The sequence below is a fragment of the Oncorhynchus mykiss genome, chromosome 1 (assembly GCF_013265735.2).
Source record: "Oncorhynchus mykiss isolate Arlee chromosome 1, USDA_OmykA_1.1, whole genome shotgun sequence".
Classification (NCBI taxonomy): domain Eukaryota; kingdom Metazoa; phylum Chordata; class Actinopteri; order Salmoniformes; family Salmonidae; genus Oncorhynchus; species Oncorhynchus mykiss.
Genome location: NC_048565.1, coordinates 70,367,955 through 70,386,737, shown reverse-complemented (window position 1 = coordinate 70,386,737; position 18,783 = coordinate 70,367,955). Strand labels below are relative to the sequence as shown.

Below are 18,783 nucleotides of genomic sequence, written 5' to 3'. Positions count from 1 at the left end.
TCACAATACACGTAGAAGAGTGAGAATCACAATACACGTAGAATAGTGAGAATCACAATACACGTAGAATAGTGAGAATCACAATACACGTAGAATAGTGAGAATCACAATACACGTAGAATAGTGAGAATCACAATACACGTTGAAGAGTGAGAATCACAATACACGTAGAAGAGTGAGAATCACAATACACGTTGAATAGTGAGAATCACAATACACGTTGAATAGTGAGAATCACAATACACGTTAAAGAGTGAGAATCACAATACACGTAGAAGAGTGAGAATCACAATACACGTAGAAGAGTGAGAATCACAATACACGTTGAATAGTGAGAATCACAATACATGTTAAAGAGTGAGAATCACAATACATGTAGAATAGTGAGAATCACAATACACGTAGAAGAGTGAGAATCACAATACACGTAGAAGAGTGAGAATCACAATACACGTAGAATAGTGAGAATCACAATACACGTAGAAGAGTGAGAATCACAATACACGTAGAAGAGTGAGAATCACAATACACGTTAAAGAGTGAGAATCACAATACACGTAGAAGAGTGAGAATCACAATACACGTAGAAGAGTGAGAATCACAATACACGTAGAAGAGTGAGAATCACAATACACGTAGAAGAGTGAGAATCACAATACACGTAGAGTGAGAATCACAATACACGTAGAAGAGTGAGAATCACAATACACGTAGAAGATTGAGAATCACAATACACGTAGAATAGTGAGAATCACAATACACGTAGAATAGTGAGAATCACAATACACGTTGAAGAGTGAGAATCACAATACATGTAGAAGAGTGAGAATCACAATACACGTAGAAGAGTGAGAATCACAATACACGTTGAATAGTGAGAATCACAATACACGTAGAAGAGTGAGAATCACAATACACGTTGAATAGTGAGAATCACAATACACGTAGAAGAGTGAGAATCACAATACACGTAGAAGAGTGAGAATCACAATACACGTAGAAGAGTGAGAATCACAATACACGTTGAAGAGTGAGAATCACAATACACGTAGAAGGGTGAGAATCACAATACATGTAGAATAGTGAGAATCACAATACATATCGTATTGCCACTTAAGTATTGTGAAAATATCGTATCGTGAGGTCCATGGCAATTCCCAGCCCGAGTGGAAATGTTATTTGAAAAGTCATCAAATACATTTCAGCATCTTTAACACATTAGAAAGTGGTAAGTGGTTCCATTGACTTGATGCTCTAGAGACCAAGCAGGCCAATTCCTTTCAGAGAAGACCACTTCTGTTCAGAAGATTGAGGTGAGAAAAAAAATCAATGGGCCATTCTTCTGACTACACCAGCTCGGCTGTTCTATTCTGTGCTCCACAATGAATCCATATACCTGTAATGTAATGTTGTTTTCTCCGTTAAGCTACGGCCTCAAGAGCATGCATGTACCTGCCTCGGCTGCCTGAGACGTCAAACGGCCTATTAGTCATCATTTCCACAGGAGCAATTAACCCGAAACGTCTCATCGGTGGTGTGATGACTAAACACTGTGGCAGTGCCAACAGTACTTTTCTCCCTCCATATGCCCTTACTTATGCAACCGCCTGGTTCCAACCTTGTCAGGCTGAATTGATGACAGGCTCATTAACTGGCTGATTGACTTGTGGGAGCCCTTGCTGAAGCGACAAGTTCGCTCCCTTGTCCCGCCCCCTATCACTCTCCAAACTGCATCCCTGTTGTCAGTGCAAAAGCCTAATTAATCCTCCTAATATTTCCCATTAGTTGTGTTCATTTAGTTTGATGCATTTGTCAGAGTGGCCCTCCAGGCAACACTTTTCTGCATTGCAAACTGCTGACGCGGGTTAAGTGTGTTCAACAGCTATAGAGGGTAGAGAAAAGCCATTATGAGAGCTGTGACGTACTGGAGACTCTTCCGAATCTGTTTTTGTCACTTCAAATAAGGCTTTGGTTAAGACTGGAAAAGGCTTAAAGTCATCCAGGGGTGTTTTTCTCAACATGAACTGAACTCAAGTAAATCAGGCCAATGACACACAGTAGCAGGCTAACAACCAGATAAAATAGTTAAGAGGCTAATGGCAGAAGACACCGATCCTGTTGAGATTCATCCTAATAAATGTTAGCCTTTATTAGGTCTTGCCTTAGAAACAAGTCACACACCTTACGGAGAATCACATTGGAAATCAATATGTGTCCCATGATGAGAGGAGCAGGAAAGAAGCACTTTCCTGAAAACTAAGTGGTAAATCAAAGGTTGTTTTAACAGAAACATCTATACTTGTTAAGGTAACAGGCTGAATAATCGTCCTCTTCGGAATATCCGCCTACTTTGTTTTTTTTTACGTCATTAATAATACATCTTTACACAAGCTTTAATTACCAATGACAGTGAACCTACAGTAGGAAGAGTGTGAGAGAAACAAAGAGAGAGAGAGTGAACCCACCTCTACGTCGGTCACCTTCATGCGGGTGCCCTCCTTGCCCACGAAGATATCGTCCACGTCCACCAGCAGGTGGCGCTCCAGCGAGAGGCAGAGCCGCTTGCCCGTCAGGTAGGCGATGGCGTCCACAAACACCAGCTTGTGCAACCAGTAGGACAGATTGTTCCCAAACAGGACCCTCTGGATGCCGTCGTGGAGCCCCAGGTCCTGGACCACGGTGGCGTGCATAGCACTGAGCGGCCCCAGGTGGGCCAGGGCATCAGAGGACTTGGTGCTGGCCAGGAGGACAGGCTCATAGGTGGAGTGGTTGGATTGGAACACGGTCCAGTCGTCCCCGGGCAGGGGGCCCTGCTCCACCTCGTTGGGTCTGGTGATGTAGAGCAGTGGGGCGTTGTGGTTGATTCGGTAATCCCTCAGGCCCAGGTGTGAGTGCAGGAAGAGAGGGAAGCCCTTAAGCTGGGCGCTGAGCAGCGAGTTCTCGTTGGCCTTGAAGAAACCAATGATGCCTACACTGTACTCCATGCAGTACTTGTCCAGCAGGTCGCGGTTCCAGGCGTCCAGGTTGACATACTTCAGCAAATTCTCGTATATGACCAGGGCGTAGCGTCCGCGGTTGCGCTCCGTTAGCGTGGGCATGTCTCCCTTCCCCGGGGCGATCTCGGTGCGGTAGCTAAAGTGGCTGGACTCCAGGATGGCTACGATCTCCTGCCCCAGCTGAGAATAGATGCTCTCTACAAACACCAGCACCACTGGGTCCGTACGAGAGTTGTCCATGGCCTTCACCTGGCGCAGCCGACCCGAGTGAGGCAGGAAGAGGGGCGCCTGCTGCCCACCTCCCACAGCCGCCGGCACCCCCCGACAGTCACTGAAGGGCAGCGGGGGGGCCTCCTTGATCTTGGGGCTGTTGCTGACGTAATAGGCCAGGAAAGCCATAGAGAAAAGGCAGAAGACAATGAGTGCCAGGATGAGGCGATGGAGCTCCAGTTGCCTGACGCCCCGCACCAGCTTCCATAGGCTGGCCACCATGGCCGCAGCACGACAGGGGCAGTGCCGGCGCAGAGCAGAAGGCAGCGCCAGGGACGAACAGCAACGGGGCACAGCAGCGGGCAGGGACACAGGAGGAGAGAGAGGGGGAGGGTTGAGCAGCAGACACGGGCACCAAGCTGTGCTGAGGGATAGCCATTTACGCTAGGTCACCGTGGCCCCCATAGCCCATGAGTCGCCTTCCGGCTTTGGCCCTGCTCGCCTTTCCACCTCTTTGGATGCACAACGCGCTGCCTGTCTGGCTGCTCCGACTCAGCCTGGGCTGGTCTCTGGGCTCCCTCTACCTCTGCACTCTCCTACCTCTCTCTCTGGCTCCCAGGCACGCCCGTCCTCAGCTCTCAGCTCTGCTACCTAAGAGGATTGGGTTTCTCCCTCTGCTTTCCTCACACACTCCTCCTCCTCCGCTCGCTCCCCTCCTCTCCTCTCGGCGGATCAGCAGTTTCTCTCCTCTCTCCTTTCCCCGTCACTGAACACCACACAGCTCCCTCGTACACACGTAAACACGGCCGTTATCAGGAGATGCTGGTTGTATCATGGGGGTGTAGCTCCTGCTCTCAGGTTGTGTGTGTGGCAGACCTTCTGTGCGTGTGTGTTGGGTTCAGCAGAGTCTCGGCTGGGGGTTCGGCAGGCTGGGGCTCAGCCTTCAACACTGCCCCCTGTGGAGGCCCAACCTGTTCATCTTGAAGGCGGCAGAGAGGAACACGCCTGAGGGAGGGGCAGAGAGAGAGAGAGAGAGAGTAGGATCAGTCAGATCACAATCCATGTTCTTGTAACCAAAATTAGTCCTCAGGATAATGTCTCATGACGACGCAAAACAGAAATAGAAGATAAACAGAGACAACAGTTCTATTAAAAGTAAAAATAAATGTTCACTTGACATTTGTCTTGGACATAGAATAATTATTTGTTTGCAAAACCGCTCAGCTAACAGCATCATAAACCAAAAGGCAGCTATAAAACCTTGCTGGTGAAACTGCCTGTCAGACTGAGTTGTTCCCTGTGGGTACACAGCGTCTCTGTGCTGACAGTGGCCCACACCCTACAGAGAACGAGTCAACACAACCATGCAGCAGGGTCAAACTTGATGACGCTTCCATATGGCCTAAAGATTGCAGCCTTATGGTTTTTCCATTAGGTCCCCTCCCCCAACTCAAAACCAGGCCATCCCCAAAGCCCTCTATGTGTCATGAGCACTTTTTCCTCACAGAGACCAAAAATAGCCTCACCATAACCTCCATGTGTTCCCGTCCTCCTCAAATATAGCGTTACAGGTGTGGAAAGAAAACTCTGACCTTAAATGTGAATGATTATACGGCTGTGTGGGTGGCTGGGGGTACACGATCTCAAATGTGGGCCAATGCTGCAGAGCAATTAAGATTTTGTTTACGATTGCTGCTAGTCCAACACAGATGCAGGCAGGGTGCGCAATGGTAGTGCCGGAGGATGGGGGGGGGGGGGGGGTCAGGGAACTCAATGCCGTGAGAGCTGTGCCCTGTCAGTGTGTTAGTAAACTGGGAAATATCTCCAGCACAAGACCTGCCTTACATGGGAGCCACTAGAGAATTAAGACAATGCATTCCACCTGCAGTGGGTTGGGTTGATTCCAATGAGCCCTCTGGGACCAGACCAGGTCAGGAGACTAGCTCAGTGGCTTTATGACTACGATACAGCAGCACTGAAACAGTGTCTCAGTCCCTGCAGGCTGGCTGGATCATTTATCACTGTGGGGGAACTGGAGGAGACCAACAAGGCGCTACAGTGCAAATATAAATATGTGGTTAAATGCAAAGAGCAAAACAAGCAGCCCATATCAGCTCGTTAGAAGAAGAAAAACGGACAAATCGAGTCCCAAGCCCAGACAAACGCTCACCACCCTGCATCATAAACAGGATACCGCGATCTATCAAAGTTACCCTGACATGATCAATGTCAACCGTGCCGCCACGCTACATTTCCTGGGCAAGCACTTAAAGGATCATTTTTCTCTCAGAAGTACTAACTAAGCCTCGGCTTTAGCAAAGGCACCTTGACAGAGAGAAACACAGACGGAGATGAACACACAGACAGACAGACGACAGAGAGACAGAGACAGAGTCTACAACACAGAATGGACAATGAGGAGTGAGAAAGAAAGAAATGAGCAAGAACATTAGGAAGGACAGAGAAAGGTGAGGAACTCTCATGGTGCTTCCACTCAAACCCCCCAGAACCACTCAAAGACGTGGCGCCCTGGAGTGGACCTCCCCTCTCACCGCAAATCCAACTTCCTCTGTGAACATATGGGGGGGGGGACTCTCTATTCTTAGCCGGAGAAGTCTCACCTCCTTCCACTCCAACATGTGGGCCATTGGGAGACAAATCACAACACACAGGGTCCTCCACCCCCTCCCACAAGGGTACAGAAGCTAGGTGGATGGGTGGGGAGGAGGAAAAATGGGTCAGTGTCACCTTGTACTCTGAAGTTTAGTTTTAGTTTTGTTACTATTGCTCTAGGTGAAGCGGTTGTGGTCAGACCTGGAAACATTTTTAAGAAATAAAAAGCAATGTATAACAGCTGGGTCTGTACGAACGACAGGGGTGACGCGAGTCGATATCTAGAAATCCACAGGAAATGCTTCAGTATCGGATATACAAGCATGCCACATAACCCGTTCTGAACTGCAATGACCACTCCAATCTTTTTTCAGCAACAATCTAGTGAAAAATGTCAATAGCGGTGACCGCTGTGTGTGCATAACTCGTTTACATTTCAAGAGGCACCCATTTATAAAAACAAGGGCGGAAAAGGAAACATGATCGTGTGATGAAGAGGGAGAGGGGGGGAAAGAAGTGAAGATGGAGGCGATTCAGCAGAGCAGAGATTGCTGTGCTAAATAATAGAGCCCTAATGGTGTAAGGAGAGAAGGATGTGGGGGGGGGGGGGGGGGCGTCGCTTTTAACAACTAGGCTAAGGCTTGGGACAGACTTGACTGAGACTCCGGGGGTAAACAATGTATAGAAGTGGTGGTAGGTTTGAGCTGGTGTTAAGACTGGAGGAAGCTGAGAGGTCTCACCTGAAAACTGGTGTGTCGGCCTTATCTGACGGAGTCGGTCAGGCAGGGAGACCTGTGAGGGAGAGAGCAGAGAGAATACGTGAATGCAGTGCTGAGATTTTCCCGTCTAAAGAGTGGGTGTACAGGCTATCTACTATCTACATCTGCTTAGAGCCCAGGCATCCTCCCATTCCACACATATGGCCTTTGGGTAAGAGAGAGCAAGATGGAAAGAGACCGAGTATTTGACCCTGAAAACAACCCCTGAGTCCCACAGGGCTCCCAGTCCCAGTGAATCTGACAGATTTTACAGCTGACATTTAAGACAGAAACCGGCCCCGAGAGCAGGGCCAGGACGATTAAGCCCAACGATGTGGAGGAGAGGGAAGTCAGCTGGTCACTGACCATTTCACACCAAGGCCGACCCAATTCATCGAGCTTCCAGCTCCTCTCCTCCTGCCTCTCTTTGTGTAATAGTTTATATAGGCCGCTCCCCTCCAAGTCTCTCCTCAGTAGTCAGTAGTAGTGGCCCTGGGGCTATGGCCCTGAGCAGCTTATAAAGCCTAAATGCTCAGGCTGCTGACAGCTGGAGGAGCAGGCTTTGTCCGCGTTAGGCCCTCCTCACCCCAAGCCAGTCTGGCTACACAGGGGAGGGACGACTAAACTACAGAGAGAGAGAATCCCACAGACTCCCGCCCTGATGCTGACTGGATCAGCAGACACACACACACAGGTTGCAGGTGGGGGGGGGGGGGGGCAGGGTTCTCTCTCTAAGGTGTGTGCACATACACAGTGTACAAAACATTAGGAACACCTGCCCTTTCCATGACCGATTGACTAGGTGAAAGCTATGATCCCTTACTGATGTCACCTTGTTAAATCCACTTCAATCAGTGTAGATGAAGGGGAGGAGACAGGTTAGATAAGGATTTTGAAGCCTTGAGACATGGATTATGTATGTGTGCCATTCAGAGGGTGAATGGACAAGACAAAATATTTAAGTGCCTTTGAACGAGTTATGGCAGTAGGTGCCAGACGCACCGGTTTGTGTTAAGTATTGGAGTCAACATTGGCTGGCATTAGAGGTCGACCGATTAATCAGAATGGCCAATTAATTAGGGCCGATTTCAAGCTTTCATATCAATCGGTCATCTGTGTTTTTGGACACAGATTATGGCCGATTATATTGCAATCCACGAGGAGACTGTGTGGCAGGCTGACCACCTGTTATGCGAGTGCAGGCAGCAAGGAGCCAAGGTAAGGTGCTAGCTAACATTAAACTTAGCATATAAAAGAAGCAATCGATCTTAACATAATCACTAGTTAACTACACATGGTTGCTGATATTACTAGTTTAACTAGCTTGTCCTGCGCTGCATATAATCAATGCGGTGTCTGAAATTGTGTCACTTCTCTTGCGTTCAGTGTAAGCAGAGTCAGGGTATTTTATTTTGCATTTATTTAACTAGGCAAGTCAGTTAAGAACAAATTCTTATTTTCAATGACGGCCTAGGAACAGTGGGTTAACTGCCTGTTCAGGGGCAGAACGACAGATTTGTACCTTGTCAGCTCGGGGATTTGAACTTGCAACCTTCCGGTTACTAGTCCAACGCTCTAACCACTAGGCTACCCTGCCGCAGCAGTTTGGGCCGCCTGGCTCGTTGCGAACTGTGTCAAGCCCATTTCTTCCTTAATTAATTTTCCAGATTTTTACATAATTATGACATAACATTGAAGGTTGTGCAATGTAACAGCAGTATCTAGACTTAGGGATGCCACCCATTAGATAAATACGGAAAGGTTCCATATTTCACTAAAATATATATATATATATATATTCTTTTTTTTCGAAATTATAGTTTCCAGATTTGACATTATTAATAACCTAAGGCTCGTATTTCTGTGTGTTTATTATATTATACTTAAGTCTATGATTTGATGTTTGATAGAGCAGTCTAACTGAGCGGTGGTAGGCAGCAGCAGGCTCGTAAGCATGAATTCAAACTGCACTTTCCTCCGTTTGCCAGCAGCTTTTCACAATGCTTGAGGCACAGCGCTGTTTATGACTTTATGACTAGGCTGGCAATACTATAGTGCCTATAAGAATATCCAATAGTCAAAGGTATATGAAATACAAATGGTATTGAGAGAAATAGTCCTACAATAACTACAACCTACAACTTATTAACTGGGAATCTTGAAGTGTTAAAAGGAACCACCAGCTTTCATATGTTCTCATGTTCCGAGCAAGGAACTCAAACGTTAGCTTTTTTTTACACATACTGCACTTTTACTTTCTCATTATTTAAACAATTTATTTGAGACTAAATTTATTTGTATTTATGTATTATATTAAGTTAAAATAAGTGTTCATTCAGTATTGCTGTAATTGTCATTATTACAAATATTTATAAAAAAATATATATAATAATCGGCCGATTAATCGGTATCGGCTTTTTTTGTCCTCCGATAATCTGTATTGACAATCTAATTGAGGCTGTTCTGAGGTCAAAAGATGGGATGCAACTCAATATTACGAAGGTGTTCTTAATGTTTTGTACACTCTGTGTGTGTGTGTGTGTGTGTGTGTGTGTGTGTGTGTGTGTGTGTAAAAGAGCGAACAAGAGAGTATATTGGGAATATATATATATTTTTTTTAACAACCTCTTCCTAAACAAGCGCCCATCTGGAACATAAATCCCAGATACAGATTTTTCCCTGAAAGAAAGGTAAGCCTTTCTCTCTCAAATCCTCTCCTTCATTTGGCTCCAGCCTGACTATAGAAGCTACAGTATATAAAATGGCATGTAGATAAAGAGAGGAAATGAGGGGAATCAGACGACCTCTATCACAGGACCAGATGGGTTCCCGGGTTGGAAAGTCCCTGATAATACTTCAATCACAGAGAGCATTACAGACCAAACAAGACAGTTGCCAGACAGATCCCCTGTTATTAACTGTTAGTTAAATTATTATATTTTCTTTAGTCTATATTTGGAAATGCTGGAGCCATGTGCTTCTAGAGGAGGAGAGATACCACAGGGAAGCAGAGGGCAGAGGGAATTACAGATCTGACGATAACTGAGCTTATCAGAAAGAAAGGGTTTAAGAATGCTGCAAGATTGCATGATAATGAATAGGGCTCGGGTTTATTCACCTCTTAAGGACCAGCATGCATCCTGTCCACTCCACTCGACTGAACCCTGACCCGAGGCTATGGTATACCAGAGGGCTGGTAGAAGGCTGTTGTTTCTGCTGGTGCCTCACATTCCACCCAGGACCTAAGGTACAGGTCTAGGATCAGTTTACCCTACCCCCAATCATAACTTTAACTATCTGGGGGAAAATGCAATGCTGACCTTGTCTGGAAAGGCAACTTCATCCTACCATGCCAGTATATACAGTGCAGGAACCCACCAGCAGGGGGAGACCAGCAGCAGTAACACAGTGACTGGGCTCCTTTGATGGCAACAGGAGAGAGAGGCAGGTGACTGTTGCTTTGGCCCCAGGGGTCACTTACTCATTCACCCACAGGTGTGCTACCTTATGGTCAGTCTGAACTATGACCTCTCCAACACTTACAGCGACTATAGGGTGTAGAGAGCAGTTCTAACAGAGAAAGGTCAGAAGCGCTAAGCCTCAAACTGCATTATGTGAGGACCAATGGCAAGACTGAGTGCAACAGGAAGTGTTGGTGGGAGGCTGCTGCTCTTGGAAACTCTGGATTAAACAATTAACTAATTTGACTGGATAGGTGAACATTAATGTTTAGCTTAAATTATCTCCATTCTAAATCTTACGCTACTTGTACGAATCGAGTCAGCTTCATTGAGAGAAACTGTATATGTGTGTGTAATTCACCCTGCCAAAAGTACGGACTTCCAAGCTGGTCGATTGGATCCAGAAGCCTGTTGAGTTGATCAGATGCTTGTCCGTCTACTGGAATACCAAGAGGGGCGACAACCGCTGTGTTTGCTTTCTGAACCAAAAAAGCAGATGGAACAAAGGGAAGAAAGGAAAACATGAAGTTCTCGCACTCTTCAACCCTCCTCTGTTCAGACCCCGGGGGTCACGCAGCGAAAAGCCCAAGCAGCGGAATGCTGACCATTAAATTCCGTGAGGCAATGGCCCCTCTTCTCTCCCTCCATACGTACCCCCAAGGGGTTGCAACAGAACAGCACACCGGGTAGACTGAGCAGCGCTGTCACCCAACAGGAAACAAGCAGGCAGAAGGGTCTTTTGTATTTCTCCGCACGTTTGTTCCTTGCTGACTAGTGATCTCGGAACAAGGTTGTTCAGCAAAGACAAGAGCAACAGATCTGTCAGTTTCTCCCAGTGTACAGTGAAATCTGTGAGTGTTTGTGTAGCTGATAATTAATTAATTCTAGGGTAGATGGACCTCATACCACAGTAGTGCTGAGCGATTAGCGCTTTTTTTGAGGTCAGTTTGGTTTCGGTTCGTTTATTAAAAACAGAATCCCCGTTTACGATTGTATTAATTATTTTCCATTAAAAAGGCCCACCTCAGAGGAAGTTGCTGCACCTATTTGAGTAATTCCTGTCCAAGAGCAGACATTCTCATTTAGGTTACACCTCGAAGACTGCTAATATTTAGGAATTTGGGTGGGATTTTTTTTTTTATGAGGCAAGTCAGTAAAAAACCTATTCTTATTTTCAATGACAGCCTAGGAACAGTGGGGGGTGCAGAACGACAGATTTGTACCTTGTCAGCTCGGGGATTCGATCTTGCAACCTTTCGGTTACTTGTCAAACGCTCTAACCACTAGGCTACGCTGCCGCCCAATGTTTGTTGTGGTGATTTCCACGTGTAGCAGAGAAATAACAACAAATAGGACACTGACTGACAGCTGTTAGTGTAACTAGCTAGCATGCTATGCCAGGGGAAAATCATTTCAGAAAGACTAGCAGAGAGAGGAGGAGTCTCCGCTAAACCCTGCCTATACCAGCTGTTGTAATGTTGAGGGTTGACGTTTTCCTGACTCTAAACCCTGCCTATACCAGCTGTTGTAATGTTGAGGGTTGACGTTTTCCTGACTCTAAACCCTGCCTATACCAGCTGTTGTAATGTTGAGGGTTGACGTTTTCCTGACTCTAAACCCTGCCTATACCAGCTGTTGTAATGTTGAGATCTGGGTAAGATCTGGCCATTGTCTTTCAGGTCGAAAAAATGGATTTCTACTGGTTGTGGCCGTTTAAATGCTCTATGCATTATGTGGGTTGAATGCTGTAACACAGAATAAAACAATTCATAAAAGTCCCATGAAGGTAGTGCCTGCCCATTACTGCTTATCACTTATTAACAATCATTCATTACTTTACTTTAATCAAATATTTCAGTTGTGGATATTAAATTATTTATTGACTTCATGATTTAATTCCAAGTCATTTCTAGAGCTGCTGCCTATGCTGTCTGACAAAGTCACTATTTTAGTAGTTCTTTCAAGTAAATAAGACATACTTTCATGACTGCTGAATACCAACAATCAAATCACTTCTGTCTCTTTTACATAGCAGGCATAAAAGAAACACAGACTGGACAAGTAGGCTTGCAATGGATTACGGTCATTGTAGTTAATTACCACGTTTTCTGGGCTAAACTGTGTGGAATATTGGCCTGTTGGAAACTACAAATCCCTACTACATCGCACAGTTCAGGCTTGATTTGATATATCTCCAACGAATCTGCTGCTTATTGAGCTCAGAAGAAAGACGAACAAAGTACAATTATAATAAGTGAACCAACATTTGGTCAATCAGCTGTTTAAAAAAAAAGTCATTGTAGGTTAATCACTCAGCACTATACCTCAATGGAGTGTTCTGGACTAAGATAAACCCCGCTTTTCACTGGGTATATTTTCTAAGAAATATCAGTTGTTTTCTCCTTCGTTGCCATGGAGTTTGTTGTCTGGCTTTAACCACTGTAGATATCTTTTCTTAACTAGAGGCCAGGCAAGGAGTCGATGGTAGTAGATGATCGTTTAAACTTAGGGACGTTAAAACTGGGACGGCTTTCAGATACAGTTTATACCTGGTCCTGTACTAAAGGACAATTGCAATAGAGATTTTCCATTGAGCATGCTTTTTAGATCAAGGCTTAATCTGTGTCTGGGAAACCTGCCCCAAGGGTGCTACAAAGTCCATGAATGTAAAAAAGTGGTCATCCCTGGTAGCTTAAAAAAAATAAAAAGGAGTACCTATCACTTGTAAATGAACTGACCATAAACCTCAGCTAATGTTCAACTACAATATATTCACAATGAGAGCACGGTAATAAAAACAGCCAAGGTCATCATCTAAAGGAAATGATAGTTGAAAAGCCACTAACTGAACTGCCTGCACAACGCTCCAACACTCGGATCATTATCACTTCCTGACTAACAACGCTCCACTGGATTTATGACTAGATCATAACACGGACTGCTGTGTGAGACAAAACTGTTATAGTCAAATTCATTTCCCATTTCAGCCTGATAGACAGGCAGACGGAAACAGACAGATGAGGAAGCTCTTTTCATAGAAGGGAAGCAGAAGAGGAGTAAGCTTTTGTTGAGGTCTTTCCATGTATGGTGACTTAGTTTCACTTGATTATCTTTGACTAGGAAATTCATGTAAGAAACTGTCTCTCTGTCCTGTTATTTAACGTAATAGCTTGACAGTTCCTGGAAAGCAATGCAAACACACAGCATCGACGGGCATGGCTTTGTTAGTCAGATGGACGGCTAAAAATATCTACATTAAGTCTGAAACCAGGGTCTAGGTTGAGGGGAAGAGAGGACACACAAAGACTGCTCGTTCCCTCAGAGGAGAACCTCCAGAGTGAAAAATATTCAAAGAATATCTCCCTCATTAAAGCAGAATAAATATTTAAAGATTAAAGATGGCACTTCATTAGGCAGGCCATCCGTTGCGGCACAGTGGAGCACTGGCGTTCTGACAGAGGAGAAAGAGAGCGTCGCAGCGGGCCCACAGGTGGTAGCCTTGACGTGCCGGTCGGCTTGGGGGAAAAACATGTCACAATATTTACACTGTTACCCGGTGCGCTACGTCAAAACCATGGGGCCCCGGTAATCTCTCCATGGAGGGATGCCATGCAAACAAGGGCAGTCGGCTGGAGATAAGGAGGAAACAGTGGAGGGGGGAGGGGGAATCAGGAGTATATTTAACCTGGCAGGGAGAGAGCAGCCCCGGAGTGATGAGGGGGAGATTGAACCAGGGGAGAATGACTGCCCCCTCTCATTGAAGCCATGAAAGTTCAAGGCTGTCCGCAGTACTGCAGACATTGTAAGCCGAAAACAGGATCCTTGAGGTCGGTGTCTTTATAGATAAAAAAAAAAAGTGACTGGTAGAAGGATATGCATGTAAACTGGGCTGAAAAGTTACTGGTAGCAGTAATATAGTAATGGTAATATATACATTGTAAACAGTGCTAATGACCAGTAGCAGGATAAATAGATATACTAGTAATGGCAATAAAAATCAATTATCAATGACAGCAGTGGAATGGAGTAACACATCTAATCAATAATCATTTTAGCAGCAGCGTTGGTTGTGTCTGAGTGGGTAGAGACCTGTGGATGGTCTGTAGGAGAGGGAGAGCAGTAGTTGTTGGCCAGCACTGAGCTAGCCTGCAACGCTACTTCCTAGAGTAGCTCGAACTGAGCATGTTATGTCTCCGTGAAACGCCATCTTAACTGACTTCACTTGGCTTCAATGCGCTATTGAGTCTTAACATAGGGAAGAATGGTGCCACGTGATCGATGGCTTTGTCCATTCATATATACAGTAATTGGATTGAACCAATACAAGCGCCAGCTGAGAAAGCACATTTGTTAAGAATTAGGCTCAGGGAATCCCAGCAGTTAAACACAGGGAGTGTGTGGTATTGTTATTCTATAGGATTCTGCTGTGTTGCTTCTACCGCTGCCGCGTTCCATTCCCACACGCAACGCCATTGGGTGTTTATATAATAAACCCCTGCATCTGCACGGCCGGTGGAGGAGCCACACAAGGCCACCCACTGTGTGTGTACACACAAACGCGAATGTGCGTGAGTATATCAACATTTGAAAGGGAGGGGGTTAACATGACCACCTGTCTGGCAGGAGTCGCGTTTTAATGACATCCCTGACCCTGACTTGTGGCTGGGCCCTCTGCTGCCACGTTTTCAAAAACGTCCTCCAGCAAACACGCTCTGGGAGAAACTGGATTAGGGCTGAATCAACTGTGCATACAGAGAGCAATGTAATCACCGACCTTCAAAAACGACTACTACTACTACTACCACCACACTAATCATAAATAGCCCATTTCATCTCCTCGACAATAATAACGCAGTGGAAGCCAAAATGGGAATCAAGGAGGAAATAAACGAAATGACCTTATGCAGGAGATGAGTAGATAAAGCCTCATGTATAGTCACTGGGGTTTGGTTGAAGATAAAACGTAAGGTTGTGGGCATTGCCATTGGCCTTGGCATAGTGGTGAGAAGGACGCCCTGGTTGCAGTGTGTCCGTCTTTGTCTGGCAGTCAGTACTGAGGAAGCAGTGTGGTCTCAGAGAGCAGGCCAAGGCTATAATCCAAACGGGAAAGCGGCCGGGTCAACACTGTGTCAGCGTGTGCGTGTGGTGTTCTGAAGTGCGCCTGTTGGGAGTGTGTGTGTATACAGTATGAATGAATGAGTGAGTGAGTGAGTGAGTGAGTGAGTGAGTGTGTGTAAATATGCATACTGTTCATGTCCCAGGTGTGTTCTACATTTGTGTATTTCAGAGAGCAGCTGTGTGCCTCTCGTTCCCCCTCCATCTCCCAAGCTCACTATACATCAATAGTCAGAGTGAATAAAACAGGCTCTTCCTGCCAATGCAATTAAATCTCTGTGTGTCTCTAGATCTACCGCTGTCTATGTCTGCATGAGTGAGTGCATGTAGAAGCTGAGAGGCTACAGTCTTGAGGGAATAGTATTGTACACTGTGTTCCCAGTTCCCTTCCAGTGTGGGAAGCAGTGACCCAGATGAGCAGGGCTACAGAGTAATTTAGGACTGCTAGAGGAGGGAGGGCCTGACCCCTAACCCCCCCCCAGCAACCCCCACCAAGCCCCTGGGACGGCCAGGAGGGTGGGGGGTAGAGTGGCGGTCAGCGGTCACACTTCCAGGCCCCTCTCGACTTGGTCCACTGGTCCCAGTATGCGGCTGGATCGATAGGTTGCCTTTGGCTGCTCCAGAGCACAGGGTTACAGGGCACCCCGCTGTCCCCTACGTACCCGCCTGCCTCAGCACTGCTGTCTGACTCAACCTCCTCTTCCTAGCCCTGCCTTCTACTCCAGAACACATAGCCAGACAGTGTGTGTGTGTGTTATGACTATTGGTGCATTGTAATATGCTTGCATTGTGTGGATAATTGCATGATCGGGTTACACAAGTGTGCCTGTGTCCTGGATGTGTTGAAGTATGTACTGTAGTCTGTGTCCTGGATGTGTTGAAGTATGTACTGTAGTCTGTGTCCTGGATGTGTTGAAGTATGTGCTGTAGTCTGTGCATTATCATGATGATAATAATCAGTTTCTGTACTGTGTGTGAACTGACGTTAGAATAGTTAGCATTTAGTGTGAGCGTAGTGTGTTTGAAGATACCGTGCTGTGTATACCGTGGTATAGCATGGGCGATGTTGCTCTCAGGCTGTGGCAGACTGTCTCGGATGTCACCCTGGGATCTCACACGAGACATGCACACGCTACCTCCTGGGGGGGCCAAAGCAGAACACGGCATCTTCATCTCATCTCACCCACAGCATTAGATTCAGCTTGTCCTCCTCAACGCCTTCATCTCATTCATCTGATTAGCGGTCTTAATCAATGGCTGCAGGCTTAACAGCAGCCAGCAGAGCTCTGCTTGGACGGGACTGTTCTCTATTGGCCACACATCTCAGGCTGCTTCCCACTCAATCCCGCTCTGTCCACTTACTACTGTATCGTCACCTCTGACCACTTCTCTTCTGCTGCTTCCTTTCATTCGGTCCCCCTCAATGTTTTCTGCATTTAAGACACATTGGTTGGGGGGTGGAGCTTGTCTACTGACTTAGGAGGTCGAATTTCTGGGTAGAAGTTCCTCTTAGGTACGCAGATCTATGAGCCGTTTACCCCACAGACACCAAAGGCAACCTAGGATGTGTCTAGGGGTCTATGGCTGCCTGTGAGAGTGTACAGACTGACACTAGTGAAATGGCATTAGCATCTGCAGCAACACACAGTGGCCAACCCTTTGGGACCACATCCCCTCTCCCCTAGGAAGGGATAACAGAGAGGTTAGAGTGTCCAGATCACTGAGAGGGGAGGACAAAGGCCCGACAATGTAAAGTAGAGCTGGGAATTGCCAGGGACCTCACGATACTTAGGTGCCGATAAGATACAGTGGGGCAAAAAAGTATTTAGTCAGCCACCAATTGTGCAAGTTCTGCCACTTAAAAAGATGAGAGGCCTGTAATTTTCATCATAGGTACACTTCAACTATGACAGACAAAATGAGAGAAAAAAAATCCTGAAAATCACATTGTAGGAATTTTTATGAATTTATTTGCAAATTATGGTGGAAAATAAGTATTTGGTCACCTACAAACAAGCAAGATTTCTGGCTCTCACAGACCTGTAACTTATTATTTAAGAGGCTCCTCTGTCCTCCACTCGTTACCTGTATTAATGGCACCTGTTTGAACTTATCAGTATAAAAGACCTGTCCACAACCTCAAACAAACAGTCACACGCCAAACGCCACTATGGCCAAGACCAAAGAGCTGTCAAAGGACACCAGAAACAAAATTGTAGACCTGCACCAGGCTGGGAAGACAATCTGCAATAGGTAAGCAGCTTGGTTTGAAGAAATCAACTGTGGGAGCAATTATTAGGAAATGGAAGACATACAAGACCACTGATAATCTCCCTCGATCTCGGGCTCCACGCAAGATCTCACCCCATGGGGTCAAAATTATTACAAGAACGGTGAGCAAAAATCCCAGAACCACGCCTAGTGCCACCTAGTGAATGACCTGCAGAGAGCTGGGACCAAAGTAACAAAGCCTACCATCAGTAACACACCACGCCGCCAGGGACTCAAAATCCTGCAGTGCCAGACGTGTCCCCCTGCTTAAGCCAGTACATGTCCAGGCCCGTCTGAAGTTTGCTAGAGAGCATTTGGATGATCCAGAAGAAGATTGGGAGAATGTCATATGGTCAGATGAAACAAAAATATAACTTTTTGGTAAAAACTCAACTCGTCGTGTTTGGAGGACAAAAAATGCTGAGTTGCATCCAAAGAACACCATACCTACTGTGAAGCATGGGGGTGGAAACATCATGCTTTGGGGCTGTTTTTCTGCAAAGGGACCAGGACGACTGATCCGTGTAAAGGAAAGAATGAATGGGGCCAAGTATCGTGAGATTTTGAGTGAAAACCTCCATCAGCAAGGGCATTGAAGATGAAACGTGGCTGGGTCTTTCAGCATGACAATGATCCCAAACACACCGCCCAGGCAACGAAGGAGTGGCTTCGTAAGAAGCATTTCGAGGTCCTGGAGTGGCCTAGCCAGTCTCCAGATCTCAACCCCATAGAAAATCTTTGGAGGGAGTTGAAAGTCCGTGTTGCCCAGCAACAGCCCCAAAACATCACTGCTCTAGAGGAGATCTGCATGGAGGAATGGGCCAAAATACCAGCAACAGTGTGTGAAAACCTTGTGAAGACTTACAGAAAAATAGTGAATACTTTTTTGCCCCACTGTATATATTGCGATTCTCACGATTTCGATTCGATACTGCAATTTTATTGCGATTCGATATTCCAAACATATTGCTCACCATATGTCTGCTGCAGAAGGACAAGAGAGAGCCACGAGAAAAATAGTTTTGATCAGTCATGTAAATAAAAGTGGCTAAAGCATATTGGCTCCCTATTTAAAAAGATGTAGGAAAAGCTATGGAGGACAACTACTGGAGTTTTGGTGCAGGTACCACCAACTAGAGCAAAAATATTGCGATAGTCAAAACAATACGATATATCATCAAAAATAATATCCCGAAATGTAACCGACAGTGCAAAAGAGACACGTTAAAATAGTAGACAGAGAGACGTCTGTCAACATGTGACTTCCTTAGTAAAACAATGGACTCAATCCGTTGCAGACGGATACAAAAACTCTGCCTGAATGCGCCCGAAAGGCAGAAAGTGAGAAAAGGGAGAAGA

At 45.9% G+C, this 18,783-nt stretch overlaps 1 protein-coding gene across 5 annotated transcripts in view; it reads right to left on the bottom strand.

Annotated features, from left to right (window-relative positions):
- LOC110528470 (bifunctional heparan sulfate N-deacetylase/N-sulfotransferase 2) overlaps positions 1 to 18,783 on the bottom strand; it is a 174,665-nt gene that overhangs the window by 17,886 nt on the left and 137,996 nt on the right. For 4 of the 5 annotated variants that reach the window (XM_036984301.1, XM_036984309.1, XM_036984320.1 and 1 more), the window contains 2 exons: positions 6,560 to 6,611; positions 2,466 to 4,211 (listed from right to left, as the gene is read on the bottom strand). In XM_036984301.1, coding sequence (XP_036840196.1) covers positions 2,466 to 3,488 — 1,023 coding nt within the window. In that variant the 5' untranslated portion in view covers positions 3,489 to 4,211; positions 6,560 to 6,611. Of the gene's footprint in view, positions 1 to 2,465; positions 4,212 to 6,559; positions 6,612 to 10,399; positions 10,458 to 18,783 lie in introns of those variants that run through there. The other variant, XM_036984337.1, reaches the window with a different exon arrangement.